The sequence below is a fragment of the Dromaius novaehollandiae genome, chromosome 2 (genome assembly GCF_036370855.1).
Source record: "Dromaius novaehollandiae isolate bDroNov1 chromosome 2, bDroNov1.hap1, whole genome shotgun sequence".
NCBI lineage: Eukaryota > Metazoa > Chordata > Aves > Casuariiformes > Dromaiidae > Dromaius > Dromaius novaehollandiae.
The window spans coordinates 138,836,982-138,861,947 of record NC_088099.1 but is presented as its reverse complement, the minus strand read 5'-3'; the positions used below and the strand labels follow the sequence as shown (position 1 = coordinate 138,861,947).

Genomic DNA, 24,966 nt, shown 5'->3' with positions numbered 1-24,966 from the left:
CCTCCTCCCCTCCCCACCCCGGGGAGTTGTCTTGCCACCACTTCATGCCATGGTGCCCCTTCAGTTGTGCTGGAACAGCCGCTTGTGGTACTGTGCTGTGCACTAAGTCAGCAAATGTTAAAAAAGAAAAATGATTTTATTTTTTCTTCTGAGATATATTTGTTAAAGCTGGATCGGTTTCCTGATCTGATCTGCAGTGCTGCCTCAACCTGTTTTGCTGGCACAGTTAGGAGGGAGGAGGGGGGACGGTGTGCTACAGCTTAGGAGTGGGAACGAATAGTGCAGGGCAGAAATTTCTTAATCTGGTCTCTTCACTCAGCTCTTCATAATATGAAACGATAGTCTCTGAATTTTTAGTTTGCGGATACTAGATGTTGATATGGCCCAACAAAGAGAACTTTTATAGTCTCCAGGTTTGATACAGATGTGCATCTATCTATGTATCTGTATATCTTATATGTGCATATGCGAAAAATGTTTAGTTTAAAATCTTGCTGCTCTTGCAGAACATGTAAAACACAAAATTCTGTGATTTTGCAGAGAAACACTTCAGTGGACATGATTTCAAGTTACTTGTAGTTGAGAAGACTTCTGTTAGAGGAAGCAAAAATGATTTTGAAATCTACAGAGCATTCAAATGCATGTCACGAGAAGCTGAAAGTTTTCCTAACTGGAGCTGGTCATTAAAAAGTTTAGTTTGTGGGGAAGTGTAGGTGGAGATGTTAATATTTCTTTCATTACTCAGCTAGAAATTTAAGAACAATGTAAATAGTTTGCCGTGTCCTAAGATTTCCTATGTTAAGTTTCAATCCAGAATCACTTTCCGTGTCACACACATCTTACAAAACAAGTTGTACGTGGAAGGCAAATTTGTCTGCCTCTAGGCAGACCAAGTATTCTGACCCCAAGCTTTGCAAATTCTGATTTTTGTTTTCTTTGGGCAGTTTTACTTAGCTTTATACAGTCTTATGTCATCAGAGAAAGTATACGTCTGTACTTCTTTTCACATGGCGCTCTTCTGAATCTTACCCACATACTGTAGACTGACCTTATGACAAATCATTGTATTTTGATTTGATTCTACAGATGTCATAGAAAGAACTTGAAAAGTCAAGGAAAAGGTAATCCTTGGCTTGCTGGCATTGCTCTATCTCTGGAAAACTTCTGGCTAACACTTGGTGAAGTGCAAAGCCTGTGTGGAAGTTTCTTGCTGTATGTTGAAATGCTGTTGCGGTATTGAAGGATAATATTCTTGCTTTCTGCTACAGTCACTTTGTGAGCAGTCATGCTAAGATTTTAAGTTGGTTTTGTGTGTTGTGTAAATGCATAATACTTCATTTCTGCCCAGTATAGGCTTCAAATAAGTTTTTTGAAATCTCTTTGTTTGATGCAAGTTACATGATTTGGAACTGTAAGATTTAATTTATGTATTTCCACAGTGAAACCATCTCTTTACATGTATACCAACATGCAAAACAAGGAAAGCATGGAGCTTGTTGTGATAAATTCTAGAGAAATTAGCAACGGTCCACTGTATAATTTTTATAAATCACAATTTACCAGGTCTAAATTTTCCAGCTAGGTCATAGCCTTGTAAAAGTGTGCATTGCTGGAAATATGTGACCAATACTTTAAATGTGAGCCAAAGCATTTCTAGCAGGCTTTATTTTAGGTATTTGAAGAAGAAAAGGAGACTTTAATGCCTTCGGAGATTTTATCTGGATGAGAAGTAAATAGGTAAAGGACATCTCTGCAATTCTGATGTAAATGCACTTCATTTCAATATTAATTATTCCTTCCAAATTGTGCAGTTTGGTCCCTTTTACTAAGGGATGTAGTGTAATGGATGGGACAAATGAAACATTGTCCATAGTTGACGCTTTATTTGTTTTCCAGCCTCATGTCAGGTCAACTTGCAGGTGAGAAAACTAGAAAGAATTTAAAATCCCCAGGATCTACCTCCACTCCCCTTACTCCACTGTGATGCTGAAATCATGCAACCATTCTCCACTACATATACCCAAAGTTTCAACCACTTCATAACTCTTACGCAGTGGCCAGAGTTAGGCGATCTTTTCTGGCAACTGTAGTTAACTGAGTCAATGAAGCAAGAAGATCAGTACGGTAATGGTTATAATGCTAATATTTTACAGTTATAACAGCATCTTCCATTTGGGTGTTTCTAAACCTGAATAAAGCAAGCTGTGTAAGCCCTGTTGAAATAGATGAATTGTCACTGTTGCTCCACAGGTAAACAAAAATAATGAGGATGGTGCTTTTCCAAGCGTGTGTCCTTACAGACACCAGTACCTGCTCTCTAGGTGTTGAAGTAGCCCAGTTTTTTAGAAGTGACAAGCTGTTTCTACAGCCTCCTGTTGGAACAACTGCAGAGGGTGTTTCTCTTTAGCACTTGACAGTTGTTTGCTTTCTTACAAAGGTTTATAGCACTAATGCTAGAGAAGTTAACCAGCATCCCAAGGCAATCTGTGTTGATGAGCAAAGATTTCTATTACTCTGTTGATAATTCTTGCATGTAAAAGGAAAATAACTTCCATTCACTTTCAGGTTCTCCTGCCCTCTGTACCATAATCTTTTGTTAACTAATGTACTTTAGCTAGAAAACTGTATTGCCCAATAGAGAAATGTAATTGATTCCTACAAATCTCAGTTAAAAAATCTTGCTAACCAGATAGTGTTGTTGGTTTCTTAGTATAGCTGTATTTACCAAGTGGGTATGTCTGGGTCCGCATCCCTTAAAAATAATAATTATTATAACACCTTAATAATCATTATAATTTAAAAATAATAATTTAAATATAATTTTAAAAATATAATTTAAAACATACAAAGGGTACACTTTATAAGGGCTGTAATACATTAACATGCCAACTGTAGGATTAAAACTAGTGTATACACTGCAGAGCATTAAAATGAGGAGTAGTGGGAATCTTTCTTTGATAGCTAACTTTGAAATCTGGGGTCAGTATGTGCAAAAGGGTCAGTACCTGTGACACTGAAAAATACATGTGGTATGGTGGATTGCAAGGGAGGAGGAAACAGGGATGGGAAAAGGGAAAAGTTATGAATTCAAATTGAACAAGTGTAGGATGATAGTAAATGCTCTTTTGGTGTCCAATTCCAAATCAGATGGTATCATATTTGCTTGCCCTACAGGAACATAAATCTTTGACTCTGCTGTAGGTAAATAACTCTTTGCAGTTTAAAAATTTAATTCCTTGTACACCCTAGATGTGCAGTGTATAATTTTCAGCGTTGATTTGGCTGGCAACCTGGGAAGTGTTTGCCTTTCTAAAGAAAGCCATCTCTCCCTATGGTCTTGTTCTGCTGCCTTTCAATCACTTTTTCAACTTCCAGGCTTTTTCTTGGGCGTTCTGTCTCGTCATATCAGGTCAAGCTGGGATGAAACTGTTCCCCTGAAACAAAATGCTTTTTTGTGCCTTTGCAATTACCTGCTTGGTGTAACACTATATGAAATGATGCATATACTTAGATATATGTAGTTACAATTAGCTGTGTGCTTAAAGAATGTCTTTTGGTCAGGAAAGGCAGGTCTGTGGTGAATTAGACTTCCATAGAAATAAAAAGATTCCCAAATCTAGTTCTGTGTGTGGAATATATTTATCATATTTTGTGGGACTGCAATTAAGAGAACATATTTACAACTGGTTTAAAAAAAGAACAGTGAGATAAGGTTCACACCTGTTGCCATTTCAGAATGAAAATTAGTGCCGATTAGACACCCAAATGGCGTCAGGCAGGTTGTAGTTATCACCTCTTCTCCAAGAAAACTCCCTTGAGTATTTTTCGCCTTTCTTGCTGGAAATGCAGTTCTTTTTTCAGAGTCAGCACTGCCTACTACCTGGCAGACCGCGTAGATAATGTGAGGAAAAGGCATGGGTGGCAGTGGGGCCCTTGGCTTAGTTAAACTCTCAGTGGGCTTTTCCATCAGCTGCCAAAAGCAGAGCTTTGCCCAGCTGCCCCCAAGTCCTCAGAGGCATTTGGGCAGGTTGCTGTACTGTACACACAGCCGGGGAGCTTTGTTTCAGGTACACATGAATACAGCAGTCAGTTATATTATCTTTTCTCAGAGTCAGGACCTTGAACCGACCTCAATAGAGCCGGGAACACAGCCGTACTTATAGTAAGCCATAATGCAGGCAGTACCAACTCCTTTACTTTTCCTTTATTTTTTTAACAATCGTTAAAAGATGTAAACACAGAAATTCATTCCTATTTTGCATAGTTTTGTAACTTATGATTTGTGTGTACCACAGTTTTATTGTAGCTTCTATATTACATTTTCTTCTCTTACTGTTCAGCATTGCTTCTACTTATAGGCATACTACATAATTATTCTTTAATATGTTGGATAATAATGTTTGGTCAAACCATAGCCTTGAAAAATAATAAATAGTTACTGTATTACAATTTTGAAAAATACTTCTAGGAAAAATAGTTGAGAATTTTTCAGAGAAACAATTTTCTGTCAGATCATCTTAGAAAAAATGAAAACTGTCTAACGAAAAGCTCATCACAACCAATTGAAAACATGTGAAATTGCTGAAATGCCATGTTTTGAAACAATGTAATTTTCCTACTCTAAAACCACTTGTTTAGAAATTCCATTTCAGTTATGATTTTTAACTTATTTTTTAATTGGTAAAACAAAATGCTTAGATTTATCCAAGTGGGATTAATTTACTGTGTTTTTATTATATTTTTGTTTTGTTGATATTTTCACACTTCTTGCTACAATGGAAGTCAGCAAAGGTTTTTGAAACGTGGCTAGGCTTTGAAGCACGTTTTATTAAAAATACAGGCATTTTGTCTCCTGTTCTTGCGAATGCAGTTGAGAGGATTTATCTGGATTAGTTTTAGAATGCTTCAGTATTTAATTTAGGCTCTTTTGGTGCTCCACCTTAGGGGTACATGAGTACATAGTGTTGTACGATTCAACATTACCGTTGTCGGGCACTACTTGGCAGCGGAGATAACTCCACAAACAATATGTTGCATGACTACGGATAATGCCTAAAACTCCGTGGCCTGGATTTTAGGCAAAATCTCATTTTTATGTGGCGGTTCTCCATGTATTTAATTACATGTCCCGTAGGAGAGAATGCTCTTTAGGCAACCTTCAGGTCTTCACCTCGTGATTCCTGAATGTTTTGTTCTGGGTGTGAGGATCAAGTCAGGCTGAAGGAAGGGGGCCGGTAGCCTGGTTTGAGACCCTCGACACAAACACATCCTACTTGATGGAGAGCCTCAGAAGGAAAAGTCCAACCGCTAAGAAGCTGACAGTACGCCAAAAACACAAATGCTAGCCCTGTTGCCTGTTGTTAAGAAGAATAAGGAATAGCAACCGATGTTTAAATGGCTCACTCCTGTAGGCCAAATGTTTGGTCTGGTGTTGTGATGCAGTAATTCCCAGATGCTCCAGTCAGGATCAGAGCTTTCCTGTGTATGGGATGCTCTGCGGGCCCGTAGAAAAAGTGGTCCCTGCCCTAACGCTTACTCAATTCAATATAGTCAAGTCTCAGAGAGGGATTGTGTGACAGGAAGCAGAGGATGAGACAACAAATGTAACAATATGAAATACTATCAACAGGAAACTGCACTTTTTAAAGACAAAAGGTATCCTGTTACCTTGGCTGTGATGTTTTATCTCCTGCTGGCCCGGAAGGGGTGATGCCTAAGGACAATCCAGATGCGAGGGAAGAGGCGCTGCTGTAGCTGCTGCTCTCTCTTCAAGTCTGTGCTGAGTCAAGTCAGAGCCAGTGACACCAGCGTGGTGGTAGGAGAACAATGCGCTATTGTTGATCATCTTTTGGATAAGGCACAAAACCAGCATCTTAACCACAGAATATTAAGTCACCTCTTCTGGCATGAATAGATAGCTTTACTAATGGATTTAATCCGGTTCTAATTTACATGATTATCTTTTGTCTCTCTGAACTCTTCCTGTAGTTTTGATTAGACGTGATGCTTTTTTTCCCCCTTCTTCAATATTTGAAATAATGAGCAGAAACTATGCCTGACTGATGTTTGAAGAGATTCTGTCTTTAAGGATGGTTTTGGTTTTGTAGGAGGAAGAGGAAATCAGAATCAAGTATACCATGCACTTTGGTCAGTGTTTGATTAGAGTTATTATCTTAGATCCCGTGTAATCACTGATTTATGGTAAACAGTGTTATAACACTGACCATTTTAGTAACACCTTTAAATAAAACAGTGTTCCCTGTGCATGAGAAATAAAATAAAGGCTATCGTCTGTATAGGATAATTGTGCTAGAGATGCTGTAGCAGAGATTTTCTCTTTTAGGACACTTTCCATTAGCACAGACAATATTTGAAATCTCTGTATGCATCAGAAGATAACCGAAGTGATGAAGGAAATGAGAGGTTCTCTATGCATGTCTTAAGATTATCCAATTAAATGCCAAAAACACACCCCAAAAAGCAGTACATGGTGTATTTAACATTGTTTTCCATCCATCGTGTGCTATGCTGCAGGTTCTGATCCTGCTAAAAATGATCCCTTGAAATTATGGGGAGTTGTAAATGTGATTATAAAATTATTTCAGTGTTTGTATTTGATCCTTGTTTAGTGTTAAGTGTAGATAGTTTAAAAAGAGGAACATGGAATTTGCGTAAATGGTTGAATTAAATCAAGGTGGTGGAACAGTGCCAGCGTGTCCAGGTGTTTTCTCTGCCTGCTTTACAGCATGAAATGAAGCTCTTTGAGATCAATGGAAAGATGGTTTTTTGAGTGAGTTTTGGATAATGGCCCAAACTTGCTGTTTCTTTGAAAGTAATTTGTAAACCTAAATAGCAAAACCGGGATTTCTCATTTTGAAAATTTCAATGGGAACATGTAAGGTGTAACAAAATCTTCTATTTTTTATTTTCAAACTGGAAAAATTGTTGACATCCACACTTTCAGATTTTTTTTTAATCGGCAAGAAGAACGCTCTCTGTCAGTAATGCTCATATTTCATTTGTAGAATTATAACAGACAAGCATTTTTCCCTGAATCTCTTAACTACCAGAAATACAGAGAAGATCAAGGTGTGAGAAAGGAAGTGGAAAAGAGGTAGTATCAGAACATTTCCTCCTGGTCTGTTTTCTTCACCTTCTACATTTTCCTCCTGCTGTTGGTTCATCTCCTAATGATCTCCCATCAATTCATCTCTTGTCCTCATTCCTTTCAGCTGAGACATTCCCTCCTGAAATAGGATGTCAGATGGTGGCAGATGGTTGCTGCCCGGCATGGGGTCAAAATGTGGGGACAATCAAAGGGAAATCTTCCATTGTATGTGGATTATATCTGCAGCCTAAACTACTTAGATTTACTGCTTCTCCTCCTGTGCACAGGAGTTTCTCCAAGAGGCAGAGACCGTGGCACCACCACGTTCTCCTCTGGCTTCCTGAGGGAGGAGCTTTACTGCAGTACTTTGCCTCTCCCCTACTGTTCTGTGGCTAATAACTGCTCTGCTCCCAGCTGTATCATCTTGGCCTATGCGAGGTCTTTGAAAGTGTTGTAGACCATGTGTCAATTTGGGAGAAATCTGATGGACCAAACTCAACAGTCCTAAGAGGGCAACTGCTTCTCCTATGCAGGTCACAGCATTGGGCGAGAGGAGGTTAAATGACAGAGTGCCCATGGAGCAAGATGAAGTTTTCAACAGCAATCATTTCCTACCAATACTGGCTCTTCCAGTCTCAGCTGGAGACATACTTGCCCTTCCAGTCTTGGCTGGAGGTCACAGTGGGTTAAGTGGTGGACTGGGGGGAATAAACCCTACACTGCTCCTGTGCGATGGTTTTTTAGGTTAGAATCTGGCCCTGGCGTGCTGATTGCTGCCTCCCAAGTTCAGTTTCTGTAAGGGGAAATAGGACTGCCTTGTTCTGTTCAGTCACTTCAGAAGTCACAAGAGCCAAGTTAATTCAGCAGTTGTTGCAGAGGATTTAAAAAGAAATGCAAAATTAATTAAGATCTCAGGGGGAAAAAAAGCTTTAAAAATATAAAAATGTCATGTGTAAAATATTCAAACTTAACTTACCTGAAAATGAGCCTCCCCTTTAGTTACCTACCAAGACCTGATTTTACGTTTTTGCACTTGATGACATTGGTTGTACAGAAAACCCAGAATCTTAGACTTGGAGCTTGCAAGAGGAGTAAAAATAAAACAAGGAAACAGAATATTTTCCTTCTCCTCCTGCAGTTTTGCAAATCATATATTTTTGTGATTATAAATAGCTAAATCAACAAACTTTTACTGACTGGGGATGTTAAGCACACTTTCATTATTGACTTTCAGTACTGTTTAAATTCCTTAGTGCTAAAAATTAGAATTCCCTTTAGAAAAGCTTGTAGCTTTTAGCAGACTGAGTTGGACTCCCCAGTAATAAGTAGTTAATAGGTAGAATGTGGTGACTCCAGCAAAACAAGATAATCGATTCCATCTGCTTTGCTAATTAATCATCCTTAATATGCAAAGTCAGGGCCATGGTGAATTTGCACAGGGAGCATATACTTTGAAAAAGAGAGTAATAGTTTATTACTTCACTGTCAGTCGATTACATGCGTGTTTCTGACTTACGTTTTTTCCCCTCACGCAGAAGAGCCCCCAGCTGCATTAGCTAATCTATACATCCAGTGCACTGTTTAATGAGGCTGCAAGGACCCCACAGGTCCCAGGTTTTTTAACCAGTTTTGCTGCTTCTTGTCAGAAAAGGAATAGTTAAAGGAGGTGAATAGAGCTCTCTGTTTGGGACTTCAGTTTTCCAAAATAAAATGTGAGGGAAAGGTCTCATTCCATTTTGGCATCACTTTGTTAAGTCAGTTTAAGCCAAGAAAGATTGTTATTCCATGCTGTTTGCTGATAGTAGAAAGTTTACATATTGAATTGGACTTTTTCCCCCCTCGGAGGAGAGAGAAAATCGCTACGAATTTAAGGGACCAACCTCTCATTCGCTTTGCAGAAGAGATTGTTCTGCTGACAACTCATCAAGGAGGGGGGGGAGAGAGGGAGAGAAAAAAAAAGATAAACAGGATTAACTGTTTACTTTAAGTGAGCAGAAGTCTGGTTGTTTTTCAGAAGAAGAACACAATGTACTGTTGTATCTGGTTTCCAGCGTGGTGTTTATCGTAGTGCGGCGTGCGGCGGTTGGTAGAGGGCCGCGAAGGCAGCCCGCCCCCTCGCAGCGCCCGCCGGCCCGCTCGCTCGCTCGGCCCTGCCCGCGCGGCCGCCGGCCAGCGCCGGAGCGGCGGCGGAGCGCGCTGGCCCGGCCGATTGCTGCGGCCTGACACGAGCTGACACTGACCCGCAGGGAAATAACGGGGGCCGTTTCCTAGAATTCTCGATGGGCTGCTGGGAACCGCTGCCATAGCCTTTGTAAACAGGCCGCGTGCACACGCGGACCCGCCGCCGCCCCCTGCGTTAGCAACGCACTACGAAAGGCAGCCAGTGAGGGAGAAAAACAACATGGGGGGAAAAGCAGAAACGGCAGACCCTCCAAGAAAGAATAGAAAGTTGCCCTTCTGCCAGAGAAGGATCCCCAGCGAGCTTTCACTTCTGCTTTTCTTTGCTCCTTGTTCTGCTGTTTATTTTGATGATTTTTTTCTTTCTCTTTTTTTTTTTTTTTTTTTTTTTACTATTTCAGTGGGATGATGTGGCATTGAGACAGCAGCATGTCTTCTTGAATACAGCAGCTCCCTAAGAAATCCTGCAGTGTTACAATATTTCATTTACCTTGCCCGTTCACTGAAGAAGCACGCGCGTAACGCTGTACTGTCAGGAATGCATTTTAGGATGTTCTCTGCCTTCCAAAATGAGCAGGTTGTTTTTTTTTTTTAAGTGCTCACTTGATGTTTGGTTTTTTTTAATAAAATCTTCTAGGAGCCCATTCATAGTCTATGCGGTTTAGAAGTAAATCTAGTGAATCCACAAATAACATGTTCTTGAAAGATAAGCAACACCACTGCTGCTGCTGCAGTGTTCTTGCTTCATTCCAGATGCTGTCATTCTGCTGAGAGCTTGCATGGAGGAGTTCAGACTTTTCTGAGTCCTGTAGCTCAGAAGGAATAGGTTGCTACTGCAAGCCCGCTATGTATGTGTCTGTAGCTTCCTCTCCCAACTGAAATGGGATCCGGCGTATAGAACAGACTTTTTGGACCTGTCCTCCTAGTTATCACCATATTATTCAGCTCTTGTTTTCAGATCACCCTTTGAAGGCAAGGCTTTTATTCTGATTTTTATGTATAAGGAGATGAGGCATGGAGAGTTCATATCACAGCAAACATGATGTGAAATGTTGCCAGAACTATCAGTTTAGTGCTGGTTTTCTTAGAAAGGAGGGTGCAGAGCACCTTGCAAAGAGAAGATCTTTTGGCAGTACCTCGCTGACTGTTGGAATTCTTGGATGCCAAAACAGTAATTAAAAAGTCTTCAGATAATCAAAATAAACAAAGAACCCCTCCTCAGATTCATAGATAAGTACTTTAAGTGGCTGCATGGTAATTACATGTTATATTTGGAACAGGATTTTTCTATTGGAGATCATCCATAACAGAGACTTGCAGTTTTCAACTGACTCTAAAAGTTTCTTAAATTGTACACTTTTCCCCTTGCTTAGGAAATCTTGATGTACAGAAGATGTATTTTCTCTGAATCATGTAACAAAATAAGCAAGTGATTGTAATGGGAATCTGTGGCGAAGTGGTGGTGCTGGGGACACTGAGGAGCATGAGCAGCATCCTTGCTACCAGTATAGTGAGTCTGAAATGAGCTAGGATGATCTAATGTACTTGCTTTTTTTGTTACCGCCCAAAATCTTTTTCTGTTTATGTAACAAACTGAATGGAGTCTATCTTAGAAAAACGAACATAAATTACATGCAGTTTCAGCATGGTAAGGAGGAGATGTGTAGGTAGTTTGTGGCAAGGAGGGCCTTCCTGGTTTGTTGAGGCTGAACCTTATCCAAGCTTTTAGCCAGTACTTAGGAAGTTATTTTCCTTAACTTTCTGTATCTCCAAGACCAGCTATTACTATAATTTTTTGTTTATATAGTATAATTATTTTCAGTGAAAACTATTAATATAGAAAAATTGTAATATTCCTTTAGGAATGTGAGATAATCGAGGCAATCAGATGATAGCGAAGATATTTGTCAAAAGCAGTTCTGTAACTGTTTGAAATTATAGCTTTGGCTCCATATTGTGTTTGGGTGGACAACAGGAATGTCCTTTTATCGTTGTAAATGTTTTGTTTACTTTTGAGTAAAATTTTGCATGCAAATAAAATATACACATCAGCAGTTTAATGTTTGGAAAGTGCACTTAGAGGCAGCGTGGGTTGGGGAGTTTAAACAGTTCATTTGGTGCCATATAAAAACTTCATAGAAAAAATGTTTTGCGCAGAAAAATTGTGAAGTCTGAAGCCATTGGTTTCATTGCAAGTATCAAAAGTCCTCTGTTTTTGTGCTACACCCATTCCCTAGACGTTGTATTTGCTTCCCACCAGGCAGGCAGTGTCTGACATTTTGAATGGGGAAATTTAAAACGCTGCTGAGCTCCGCTCACTTCGTGTATGTTCTGCCTTCCACAGGCGGTCATGCTGATATGGTTGGCCCAGGTGGGTCTCTTCCTGCACTTAACTGCATGACAGCAGTTGCCCACATAAGTCTTGCTTCTTCAGGCCGTAGACAGAAAATAGTAGGTGGAAGAATTAGCCTGAATGAAGAAATGGTAAAGGCAGTCATCAGTGGGAGACTGATGAAAGATCTTGTGGAAGTTGCATTTGATTCTCCAGTTTGTGTTGAAGTAATTGACGATTCAAGGAAGTGAATAAAAATAATCTGAAGTTATTTTATAACCGCTGTCACTCTTTTTCATTTTTTAACGTAAGTATAAAAATGTAATTAACTAGGAAAATACAAAATTATGGATTTGGCGTAGCTACTGTAGTGAGTTATTTGCAAAATGTGTTATGTAAATACTCTGTAATGCATATGTTAAGAAGTGCCTGCAAAAAAGGAATCTTTTCCTGAGACGGGGAGGCCTCTCTTACATATTTTCTATTTCAGATGCTGAGATAAGACTTGCTTATTTCCCTGGTGATAGTCCTGTCACATGTGCAGCTTCCACCAATGCTTTTGTAAAGACAGACTGGCTCTAGCTGGAGAGAACTTGCAGATCTGGTGTCAACTGCGTGCTCTGTTCCCTCTCTACCAGGGACAGCGTTCTTGAACTGTCTTCCCCTTTTTTTTCCTTCTGAGTGCTCTCTTAGTTGTCTAATAAAAATGTACATGATCATAAACTCTACTTTTAAGTGATTTTAAACCTTCTATTCTCAAGGCAAATGATTACCATTTCAGTCATCTCGGTACTTTAAACCAGAGCTGCAGCTGGGGTGCCCAAAATGTCTGTGCTTGGAGGGAGTTGTGGTTAGGACTCTGCTTGGAGCCTGGCGTTCCCCTTCTATAAACTACAGCAGTGCTCCGCTTGTTTTCCTACCTGCGTACTTCAGTGACCTAAGTGTTAAAAGGGCTAGTCAATGACACTGCGTCATTATTTTTTATTTGTATCATTCAAGCCATAGTTATTGCAGCTCTGTAGAGCTTCTCTGGCCATTTCCTGCCAGCAAATGGCATGGATTTCAGCGCAGAATGGTCTGAAACTGGAGGGGACAAAGAAGACGGCAGCACGGATGTACTGTTGGAAACACGAAATATGAAATGGAAACGTGAAGCAATTTGTGAGCCGGTGAATATAGTGCCTTTTACAGGACACTCCTTACGGTGTTACGGAGTGACAAAAAAGTAGATAGTTGCCCCTTTGTGTGCCTGAGCTTTGATTTTTCAGCAGTAGTACAGGTATGGTAAATGCAAGGACTGCGTAAGGTAGGGATACATTAAATCCTGGCAGGGTGGTGTCCTGCAGGTTACAATGTGAATCTAAACCATATTAGCAGGAGTTAATCAGCTCCGCCTTGAGACCTGACCAGACAAGTTGCTGAATTGGAGTTGTGTAGGTAGAGTGTTGTGCCTCTGGTGATTAAGAGAGAGGGGAGTTTTGTTTATGTGTGTTTATGTATGTGTGCTTTATGCCTCTGCTAGAACCGCACCTCAGGGAGATAAGAAGTCCTCTGACAAACAAAGGAGCAGCAGCTGCCTCTTGGATGGTTCAGATAAAGAAGGAGCAAATATCAGAGTTGATATAATTCAGCTAGTTTGCAGGCATTTCCCTGATCCTTCCTTTTCTCTCCCTTCCAAAGAAACAGTAACTCATGAAGTCCCTTCTGAGCACCATGAAGGATGTTGCACTTGTCTGTCTGTCTTGCTTACACCGTCTTGCTTATGCTCTACTGGGCATCTCAGCTATGAATGTGTAAAAGCTGGTGTGGTCCACATGGTTGTCCTGCTCTCCTAGGGTAAAACAATTATTTTATTAGTTAAGATTTTTAAAGACAAATCTCTGCTGCTTGTTCTCACAAGACACAGTAAAGGCCATCACAGTGCTGGCTTCCCTGCACTCGCCACCTCTTCCCCAACCAGGTGCTCCTGTTGCTTACTCCTTCCCACTGGCCACTCAGGAAGCTGGAAAGTGGCTGTTGACATAGGCATAAAGTGAGGATTTTTCTCATTCTTACTTAGCCAGAAAGTCAGCTGCCTGGCAGCTGTGGATATGTATGATTTTTCATGCATAATAAAAGTAATAGTAAAAGAAAGTTTTACTCTTTCCCCATAAGGAGTGACTAACCAGGAGAGGGGCATGGCAGTGTAATCCTGTAATCCTCTCCAGATTTCCACTGAGAAACATTTTGTCCTAAATATCAGCACAGTGATAGAAATAATGCAGAGTAATCAGCCTCATCTTTCCCCTCCCCCCATCCTTGCTCCTGGCTATTAGCAAATTAACAAAATCTTCCCAAGCTTTAGCATGAGGCTTACTGTGTTATTACTTAAAAGAAAAAAAGAAAGGCTAATCTCTGCCTCCTTTCTTACCATTCTCTATCCTCACCCCCTTTGTTATTACCAGTGAGTCATACTTCACCTTTCCCTTACTCTGCGTCTCCCACAGGCGCTCCTCTCCTGGCTTTCACGCCACCCCTCCGTCCTGAAATGATTTTTCTGTTCCTTTGCATGAGGAATTTCTGTTTCCAAAGCCATCTTTAAAATTCAGTTCTTATGCAGGGCTTTGCATCTTGTTGGCCAAAAAAGAAAGATCGTTCTTATTTCCTCCCTACCACAACCACCACTGATAAAAACAGTGATGTTCCCCTTCTCTTTTCTAACAGCTCAGTAGCATGCATACTGGCAAACCATTAATGAAGGCTGGTTTTACCTGATTAACTTACTCAGTACAAAAGCCACGTTTTATAGAAAAATTGTTTTGCAATACATGCACGCACAAATAATAAATACTGAATTCCTGGGGGCAAATAATTTTTTTTTGGATTTGCAGCATGCCTTCTAGTTTAGATGTGGGTTTTCTCCCGGGTGGTTAGCTTCAAAGGGGGCGAAAATTGTGTGACAGTCTGTTGCTTTCATCGCTATTAGACTTGCTGGTAAAACTTCATTTGCGAGAACATTTGCTGCAATATGGGAGCAACACTGCAATGTGAGAAAATAATACAAATCCACTTTTCTGGAAATAAAGTGAAATTAAGGAAAACACAATAGTGTTGAAGAAGTTGAGGCCTTGAATCAACAGCCCCTGAAAGCCACTCTGACCTACATGCCATTGGCAGTGATGCCAACAGCATGTGTCAAATCCATAAGAACAGAAGCAGTTGCAGAGAACATGAGAATGATCCTCTGAATGCATTGCTGAATTCTGTTGGGTGATTCACCTGATATCCTTGTAGCCATTAAGTAGGAAAATCAGTTTTCACTCATTTAAGTATCTATAGCATTAGCTATTTAACTAGTGCAAGACAGATCAAGTGCTGTTAAGAATATTTCAAGTTTTTGTCATTGTTTCATTTGAACTTTTTGTTAAACAGTGTCGAAGCAGGGAACATTTGTTCATAAAGTTCCATTCATAGAGTTAGTTTGGGGTGTTCCTTATCTTTTAGTCCAAAATTGTATGTCTGAAGTTTCATTGAGGAATTCTGTCCTCCAACTGAGTGGATATGTTCATTTCATTTTAAATGCATGTTGGAGAAATCATGTCTACCTTTGGATGCCCTTAGAGTGAATGTAGCATGTTGGATGTGTGCTCACATGTATGGTCCTAACAGGGCAAAAGCATTTGGACCATGGTGCAAGAGGTTCTGCTGCACTGTGTTTCTCCATTATGCCAATGATCCTGAACATGGTACTAGTATGAATGAGGTTATTAGTGATGTAAGCCTCAAATTACACACTTCTGCCTCTTTTTCTATATTCCAAGCAATGGCACAGTCATACGATGACCATTCTCCTGTCATATGATCAGCAATGTTCATGCTACATACACTAGAGAGCTTGAGTGGGAACTTCAGACTTCCAGTTCAGCCTGGAAAATATGTCCTTGCCTATAAGTAGTTCTCTACGCCATTTGGATTATACGTCCACAGAGTTTGTTTTCAGGGAGCTGATCTGACTACAATTGGGGTTTTTTTGGCTGTAGTGTTATTTTGGTGAGATCAGTTTGATAGCCTAGCCGTTTATGTTGCCCCAACAAAGGGAGGGAAACATGGAAGTTGCAAACCGGGAAGTTGAGACTTCCATGTCTGACAGCAGCCAGCTCTTTGCTTGGCTTGAAAGGACTGGGAAAATGTACTTTTGGTGACTGAGGTCTTCAGCACCAACCAAGTTAATTTTATTTGGGCAATTAACTTGTCCCAGAAGACTTAATGTGAGCCTGGTGCCAGCTAGTCTGAGACTTACTTGCATTTGGTTATGTCTCACTAAGGATATGAGAAAATCAGTTCACAGTTAAGGGGCTGCTGAACACAGTTAAGACATTTGAGAGACAAACTCAGCTGGCACTTGCTTGCTTCAAAATATGAAGGCCTGATTTTTTGCAATGAATGATCATTGAATATTTTCTTACCATAAGCAAAACTGTTTGCTTTTTTTTTTTCCTGTTCTCCTCAGTCTGGTTTTCAGAAATGTCCAGAACATACTACCCCTGTTTTTCCAAACAAAACAATGAGAAATTTCAGTCTAATCAGTTAAAGCTTGACAGAAGTTTTTAAGTGACTGAAGGGTCCTAAGATGGAAAGCGGCAGGCAGCCGTAGTTACTCTGCTTCTGGGCCATCATGTTCATAACACAACGTACTCTTTGTTCTGTTGAGCTGGAGATGATCTTGTGATACTTATCCGCAAGGGATCTCCTTGATTATTTTATACAGGAAATAAAAAGAGCGATAAAGCTGTTGAAGACACAGGTTCGTCACTGGCTCTCTGGGCTGGGAATGTCACTCATCGCAGAGCTGAGGGTACCTGTCTTTCCAGCCTACACATCACTACAGCTAGAGATACAGGGAAAACATAGGAGCCTTCATTTATGTTCAGCCTTGCCACTCCCTGTCCCTCAAAACCAGCACCAGAATGTGAAAAAGGAGGGCTCTCAACTGGTGCCTTTGCAGCTGCTAATGCCAGGAGGGCTTTGAGGCTGTATCCTGTGCAGGATACAGCCCCCTCAAGGCTTTAAGCCAGTCAAAGGTAGACAGTTCATAATGAACAAGGAAACTGTGATTAATGGTCTTCCATGTGCCTAAGCTCCCCTGCTAAGAAAATACATAGTTTTCTTCCAGAGAGGTGCAGGAGCTCACTTCATTTTAAATGAAAGAAGTAATAGCTACCCTTGGATGTTTTTGGGATGCATCTGATACATTATGTGATGTGCTCCCAAAGCAGTTGGAGTTGGCTTGCTCAGGAAAAAGGTAGTTTTGCCATGCACTTTTAAAATCAGCAGAATTTTGCTGCCCAGTGCATTCCTGAATTTTAGTCAGAAACAAGATGCTTGTGCTACCCTCAGAGGTAATTCTTGTTTCCCTTATGAAAAGTTTCTGTGCTTCACTGCTTCTTTCTGGGACAATTAGACCAATCTTGTAGACAGCAGCGTCCTTCCCCCTGCGCTCCATGACTCATGCTATCGTTGCTACAGATTAGTATCTCAGGTGCAGAATCTTGTGAAATGCATTTCTGACTATCTAAATGTATGACATCCACTGATTTTGCCTTATCTGCTATGACAGTAACATCTTCTAGAAATGCCAGCAAGTTGGTTAAGCAATACTTCCCAGCATTGGTCTCATAAATTGCTTTAATCAAATGGTCTGTTTAGCAGGTTCTTTAATTACCTCCTTAAAATAGTTCCTCTGGACGTCTTCATACTGAAAATTGAATTTACTAATCTGTAGTTTCATGTTGGTATTTCTAAAAAAGAAGTGAAAAAATTTGACATTTCACTGTTTTTGAATCCTCAGAACTCTTTTAAATTCAGTGAAAATGTAATATTTATTCATTTTACCAGTTTCGTTGTTTGTGATTATTACTTGTGAAACATGTTGCTTTGTTTACTTCTAAGCAGAATTTGTATGTTTATATGTAGTACGCACACACACGCACGTACACACACACACACACACACGCACGCACGTATGCATTTGCATCATTCCTCTGTCCGCATTGCAGAATTCACCTCAAGTTAGGCAAAAACTCAACCTTCTTTCTTCCCAACCACATATTGCTTTGCAGTTAGTTTATCTGCTCCCCAGTGCAAGCCTTTTATTCTTGTTTTCAGTCATGCTTCACTATTTCATTCATGGGCTTCATGCAAGTATATATAAGAAAAGCTTTAATGCTGTTGATTTTGTTTACTCATACCAGTACCAGTATTCACTATTTAGTAGGAATTCTCTAGTTATTGTAGTATTGCAGGCCCTGTTCTGAAGCTTGTAATACAATTCTTAGAAATTTGCTAACTAGTTTGTTATGAACGGAAATAATTCAGTAACAGAGGAATGTTTTGCAGGTTGTGCCTCCTTGTCCAGGATGCCTATGGGATGTTCAGTGAAGTACAGTTGCAATCCCTGAATTCTGCAGAAGGCATTGAACAGTATTGCAGGAGATGGGAAGGAAAATTCTGCTGCTTAGCTGGAATGAAAGTTTTGCAGAGAACCACAAGAGGAAGGTGAGAACAATTCATGGGAAAATGTGTTGAAGTGCTGTGGCAGGCAGAGGCGGTGTGCCATTTTATTTATTTCTGCAATCAGCTGGAACAACTGAATCAGGCTTTGTTCAATTAAGTGCTCTAATTGCCGTATTCAGCGCATCGACTAGGCATCAGCTGGATCCGATAGTGCTTGACCCAACCATCCTCCAAAATCGGCATGAGTAAACTAACACACAAATACACATTTAGCAAAGAAAGTTATAGAGAAGAATTACCTCATGAAATGTTGCACACAGGGTAGATGTTTTTTTCCTCTTCAGTAGATTCAAAGACTTAAAAACATTAGTTTACTTCCCTTTCTTAGCAGGACTGTTCATTACAGTATGTTTCTCTACTTTGCTGTCCAGTCTGGGATGACATTTCAAGCAAAGAATTTTCCTTAATATATGAGAGCTTAATTCAGTTAAACCTATATGGCTTTGGAAACACAGTTTAAGCGTCTTTAAAAGAAATCTCCTGAAGCACAAAACCATTCTTATTTTAGAATAGATATGTCACAGATTTATTGAAAAATCTTCCCAAATAAGTAACAGATTGAATTGTGGTACCTGTTTAATTTTGCTAATTCTGTGATTCCTTTAACATTTTTGAAATAAAATACCTTTAGTTAATCAAGAATAAAAAAATTATGGAGATCAGTTATCTTACAGAGTATCTTTTTAAGGAAAGTGGTATGGTGTTTGCACAGGGAGCTATATAAATGTCCTTAAATTGGGTCAGTTCTCAACATAATTTACTCTGGTGCAAGTGTCATATGTAGACAAACCTTTGGTATTAGAATGGCTGTGATATTTTTCCTGACACTTTTTTCTTTCCTGTTGAAAAATGCTGTTTCATCAAAACCAGAATGTTTCATGGAAACATTATCTATTTTGGATACAGTTTTGTTCGGAAGATTTTTTCAGGTCCAGAGGGAGTGAATACTCTCTCTCTCATTTTCATTTCATGAAAATTTTCAAAAAGTCTCATTTTTGCTTCATATTGGAACAAAAACAAATTTCAAAGCCTTGAAATGTTTAGTAAAATGGAATTGCTGCTTTCCGGCCAGCCCTATTCAGTGTGCTTTTCTTTTTATGTGCTTGCAGTGTTAATTTTCAGATCCTTTGGATTTCAAGCCTGCTTGCATTTTTATGGCTCTTTAATAACAAACACGTCTTCTTATTTAATTATTTTGTTGGCTTTTTTTTTCAAGTTACATTTTTTCCAAACAAATTAAATAATAGCTTTGGAATTCTGGATGCAAATGAAGTTTTACAACTGGCTGCTGGTGTTTCCAGTACTCTGCCTAGCTAATAAGAGACAGACTTTTTCTAATGTAAATTCTGTTTCAAAGCAGCAGTAACTTACTTCTGGCTATTCTGAGGACGGTTAGACAACACACTGCTGAAAATGCTGGTGGCTCGGCTGGAGCTGTGCCAGTGGTACACTGCTAGGAAACATTAAAAGAAAATGGCTAATGTAGCTTCAGGGATGGTGCAGTGGTTAAAACGTGATTTCGTTGTAGAAAATGAGTGGGAGGGGGAATTGTGTAGGGATTTTTTTTTTCTTTTCTTGGTTGTTTTAGCCAAAGTTCTGCTTTATAACTTGTTATCACTCTTATGTGTTGGGACACATTCTGTGTCATTCTAGGTGTGATGGAAACCACAGTAAAGCCATAGCTGAAATTAGTAGAAGGGAGTAGTTATTCACACAGAGCGTCATTAGACTGCAGAACTCATTGCCACTGGATAAATGGGCTCGCAGAGCCGGCAGTATATCTGAGCACATGATGGGATATGCCTGTGAGTGCCCAACCTTGGCTTGCAGCACATGAGTGAATAAAAGCTATGTGGTCTGCCCTGCAAAAGGACTGTGGCCTTTTTTTTCAGAGTGCCAATTGATTTTTGGAAGGACATGGCTCTTAAACTATTTGCTTCCTGGAGTCTGACAGTGGTTTTTAATATGGATAAAAGGGAATAAAATGTAGGAAATATGAGGGAAAAGTCATTTTTTTTTCTGTCTTTGGAACACATAATCTGGAGGAAGCCAAGAACAGCTAATAAGATCCCATATGTGCATGTTGTCCCACAGTCACATGGACTGTCTGTAATCTTTCTTCTGGAGGCAGAGTGCTTCCTCAGTGCCTCCGTGAGAGGGAGGAGATTTTCATTTACCAGATACAAGAGTTACTCGGGGTTTTTGCATCAATGGACCGCTGTTATTGTTCAAAAAATTTTGGGTCCGGGGGGGGTGTCATTGTCCATCCTCATCATGAAGTATTTCGTTTAAAATACTATTCAACAGGATTTCACTAAGTGCAATTTTAAAATTACTCATGTAAGCTAAAACTGCATTTCAAAGACTAAAATCTGCAAAAATGTGTATTTTACATCCAGGTGACAACCTGGATCTAAACCTAACTTGAATGGACCTGTACTATACGATGGGTCAAAGAAACCAAACCCTTTTCTCCACCTGATAAGAAAATACTTGTGTTCCAAGAGAAAAATGGGCTAAGAACTGAAATATCTATGTCATGTCTTGAGCAAGAACAAGCCTGTGCAAAATTAGATTTATAGTAATCTCGTATAGGAAGCACTGTTATTGTTGAATATTGTTTTTCAATACCTGTATGTTTTAAAAAATGCTAAAGAGATCAGCTCTAAAGAGTCATGAGGTCATCTCAGAGTCTTTCATTGATTTAGGTGGTTTTCAGAATAGGTCCCAGACCCCATGGAAAACACTCCCCAAAACCATCACTGCAAGAAACCTTTCCCATGGTAGTCAAATAGAGGAAGTGGTGTTTCCCTTTGCAGTCCAGTTTCTGGCAATCTGGTAAGATGGGTGGACGTGGCTGAGTCATGGCTAAGTTGCCGTCACTTGTTTAGTACCTTTTTTACAGCAGCCCTTCTTGTCTGTTTTTGAGGCAGTCAAATAAGGTAGGAATCAGGTAGAAATCAGTACCGTAGCAGCTGAATTAGCAGCATATATGTGGTTCAGTACCCGTTTCTTCACATCTTTTCTCCTCTCCCTCTCATACATACTTCTCTCCGAGTCTTTTCTGCAGCTGTTGCCCAACCTGCACACTTAGGATCAGCAGAGCAGAGAGTGAAAGTTATGATGGTTTAAAGAAAGCTGAAAAATGTTAATTGATCTGCCAGTAGATGTTTGATCCTTAGAGCTGTCTATTCTATCTCTCGTCCTCCCACTGCCCCATATGTCAGTCTTACAAATTTAGCCCCTTGAGAAAGAGGAAGTCAGATTTCTTTGGAGTACTGCTAGCGATAGAAATACCAGCTAAAATCTATATGCAGTACAGCTAATATGTAACCTTCCTATTCTAGTAGATCCCAGTTTTTTTCAGGTACTTCCAGTATAACCGGTAACTAAATGGATGCAATTTGATGCAGGGACAGAGCATTCACTGAAAAGTTGCAGGAGTAAATAACCGATAAATTGTCATAATCTGCTTTTATCCTAACAGCAGTTAAATTCAATGAGCTGAAATAAACTTTGCAGTTACATGTCTGTCTGATAGACAAAGATGTTAGTTTTATGTTTTTAGCCCTGACTGGAGTTACACATGGGATAATAATTCATATTTTGACAATTTGTGCCTTTTCACCTGATTTGCCAGTGAGTTGTTTTATTTCTGACTATAGCACACCTAGCTGTTTCTTTCTCTTTATCATTTCTCATAAGGTAGGAACATGAAGAGTTTCTATTCAGCAGAACTGAAAGATTACACCAGTTTAAAAATGGAAGGGAAAAATGCTTTAACATGATACGTAATTAACTCAGGGTGTCAGCACCAATTTTGTCCCTATATTAAAAAAAATCGTAACAAGATTCAAAAGTAGATGCGACTGTTGCATGGATTATGCTACAGTCCACATTTACACTGGATAGGGTGAAATGCTTTGCGGGATACATCAACGCTTAAGCTTTGGCACATGACCCAACCGTTAATTAATGGCAGGCTGTTCCGTAATTGCTTGCTGTGCTGCTTGGTGCCTTCTCCTCTAAAGCAAGTAGACTCTGAATATTGATTTTGAGTGACTAGTGTTATGTTTCACTGAGAAATTTCTGTGTTTTCAAATAAAGTTTTTCTTTTGTTTGTCATTTTAAAATTTAAAATGTCGGGCACTGAAATGTGAAATCTTCCTATATTTGTCCTGATCTGTACTGTCACTATTTTGCCCAACCTTTTTTTTCCCTCCTCCTTTTTCCTCTACTTTTCACTCTATACTTTCTCTCTATTTTGCTTTACACTCAGAAGAGAGGACCACCGCTAACTGCCATAAAAGAAGGTTTTTCAACTGCTAGACGTTGACAGGAAATGTAATAGTAAGAACTCTCCACAGCGCAAGGAAGCCATAACTTCCTTCCTTTGGTTTTCCCTCCTCCAAAAAGGCTGCCATCTAAAAGAGCCACCCACGTCTCTGAGGTTTTGAGGTCCTGAAACACTTTAGTAATTGCTGTGGTTAAAAGTTGAATTCTGTTTAAAGTGTAATTTAAGTAATTACTTTAAAGTTTTGGATATCTGTGTTACTCCTTTTATTATTTTTAATGACTGGATATATATCATATATGAATTTTGTTTCTTGAGTTTTCTTCTTTTTAGCAAGCACTGACTGCTGCTTCCATCTGCAGTGCTTCTGTCCTAAGTCTGTTTAATAACCAGCATTGGAGAATACAAAATAGGCATGTTGTATCAAAAATAATTCTATATTAGAAATTCAGTGTTTTAATGTGTTATGCGCAATTTCCAATGTGCTAGCGAAGACTGAGTTACTAAAGTATGTAAATAAATTATTTAACGAAATAATTTTGTATATCTAAACAACATATTCTTAAGATAGATGAACACAATGCATATATCTCAACAGCTATCCTAAAACTGAGGAAAAAAGCCAACAATCCTTCCTACCTGTCTAGATTTTGACTGAGATGCTGTTTAGTTTTTTATTTTCTTTATGTTTTTGTTTCTTGTATTAGTCAAGTCTGAGAAAATATGGTGTTGCATAGCTTGTGTACTGAAGGATCTTATTAGGTAAGTTAGAGGGACAGCTAGCCTACAGTATCAGCTTTAGATCTGGATTGCTTGCCATGAGTTCAGACTCATGCAGTCTTGGTGAGTGGTACTGAATTTCTTTTCAGTGGTGATCAAAGAGATGTTTCATGGAGGGCTAGGAGTTGCTTTATTTTTGCGTTCTTAATATGTGAGCCTGCAAATTGAGGCAATTTGAGCCTCTGTTAGTGCCAAAATAAAACTGTTTGAGTTTAGACTAAAACTGGGAGAAGAGGAGAGGAGGAAACTGCTAAGTCTTGAGTCCCCAATGAACTGTGGAAGATGTTGGAGGAGAACCCTGGAGTCTTACTTCCCATCCCCTTCTATAGGCCTGACTTGGCCTTTTTTTCTTTTCTTAGTTATGTGCATTTGTTTTCCTTGTTTTTCTTTCTTTGATATTTCTGGTACGTTCTCTGTGTAGTCATTTTCCCCTGAACCTGTTTTGTAATTATTAAAAGTGAAAAATCCCCCAAACTGTGTGTTTTGATCAAAAATCATAGCAGTATAGCTCTAATGTGAAAAAGTTTGTTCAGGCATGTCACATATAATGTTGTTGGACTGGAACTGTAGATAAAACTTCATGTTGGTGAGAGAAACAAAATCTCCTCAGTAAATTATGAAATAAGCTGTCCGATGAGATTATTTTCCATTATAACACCTTAGTATAATTCAAGTAACCAAAACAGAAAGCTAGTGAAATACAGATTTTAAAAATCAAAGTTTGAAGTTGTTTGATATTTGCAGTATAGTTTATAGTATGAAAAGAGTGAAATTTCCACAGGGACAGAGCAATGTACTGAAGCTGTAGATACTGGTTTATCTTTTTACAGGGTAACTAAATATCATTATAATGGCTTTTTTCTTTAAGTGTATGTTTTATCAGAAGTCATAGAGCAGACGTGTGTGTGCATGAGCACACGCGAATGCATGCCCTTTGACTTTGCAGTGAAGGGCAAAACAAGCCAAGGAGGTTAGAAGCAGAAGGTGACTTCTTTCTCCTGCTCAGCTGAGAAACTGGGAAGGGAGGTGGTTAGGTGAGTAAAGGAGAGCAACCTCTGCACTGGGCAGCAGCGTCTTCTGTGGCTAGAACTGTAGGGAGGGGAAAGTAAATGCTGTGTTGTTATTAGTATCGGTCATTATCTTCTAGTAATTTTTCTTTTGAGTGGTTTAGGATTATCTGTTAATTATGTCAGAGTAGAACTGTGCCAGTGCTGAAGGTGTATTTTGCATTCTCTCAACTATACATTCAGCCTGTTTAACAGTATGAAACATTTCATATTCTCTGCTTGCTGTGTGAGTTCACAGCAGACAGTTTGCATTTATGGATATACAGAAGAGATGTACCATAATTCAACAAGTCAAATTAAAGTTGAAGTGAATGTTGTTAAAGCACGTTGGATGCTAAGAGTAATTATTTTATATATTAAGTATATATACATATGCCTGTGTATATGTATAGAAAAACCATATATATATAATTGCAACATTACATATAGGCGAAGCTTGAAGATGTGTGTTTATGGGAGAGAAGAGTACCTGTATGCAGAGGACTGTGTCATAAGTCCATACTTTTGTGTAGCTTTCCATTACATTGCTACTGGTGGTCTTTCTGTTTGGTGGGTAAACGCCGGATATCTGTGTATTTAGTATGTAACAAAAGGATTTTTACCAAACATAGATTTCTATTCGTTATGGAAAGTTATGGGATTAACTCTGTCATTT

The 24,966-nt window shown here is 39.4% G+C and overlaps 1 protein-coding gene across 8 annotated transcripts in view; it reads left to right on the top strand.

Moving 5' to 3' along the window:
- The window catches only part of SPIDR (scaffold protein involved in DNA repair), a 211,514-nt gene that overhangs the window by 165,006 nt on the left and 21,542 nt on the right, over positions 1-24,966 (top strand). For 5 of the 8 annotated variants that reach the window (XM_026102980.2, XM_064507566.1, XM_026102979.2 and 2 more), the window contains one exon: positions 17,979-18,152. In XM_026102980.2, coding sequence (XP_025958765.2) covers positions 17,979-18,152 — 174 coding nt within the window. The remainder of the gene's footprint in view (positions 1-17,978; positions 18,153-24,966) is intronic. The other 3 variants (XM_026102983.2, XM_026102982.2, XM_026102984.2) reach the window with 1 other exon arrangement.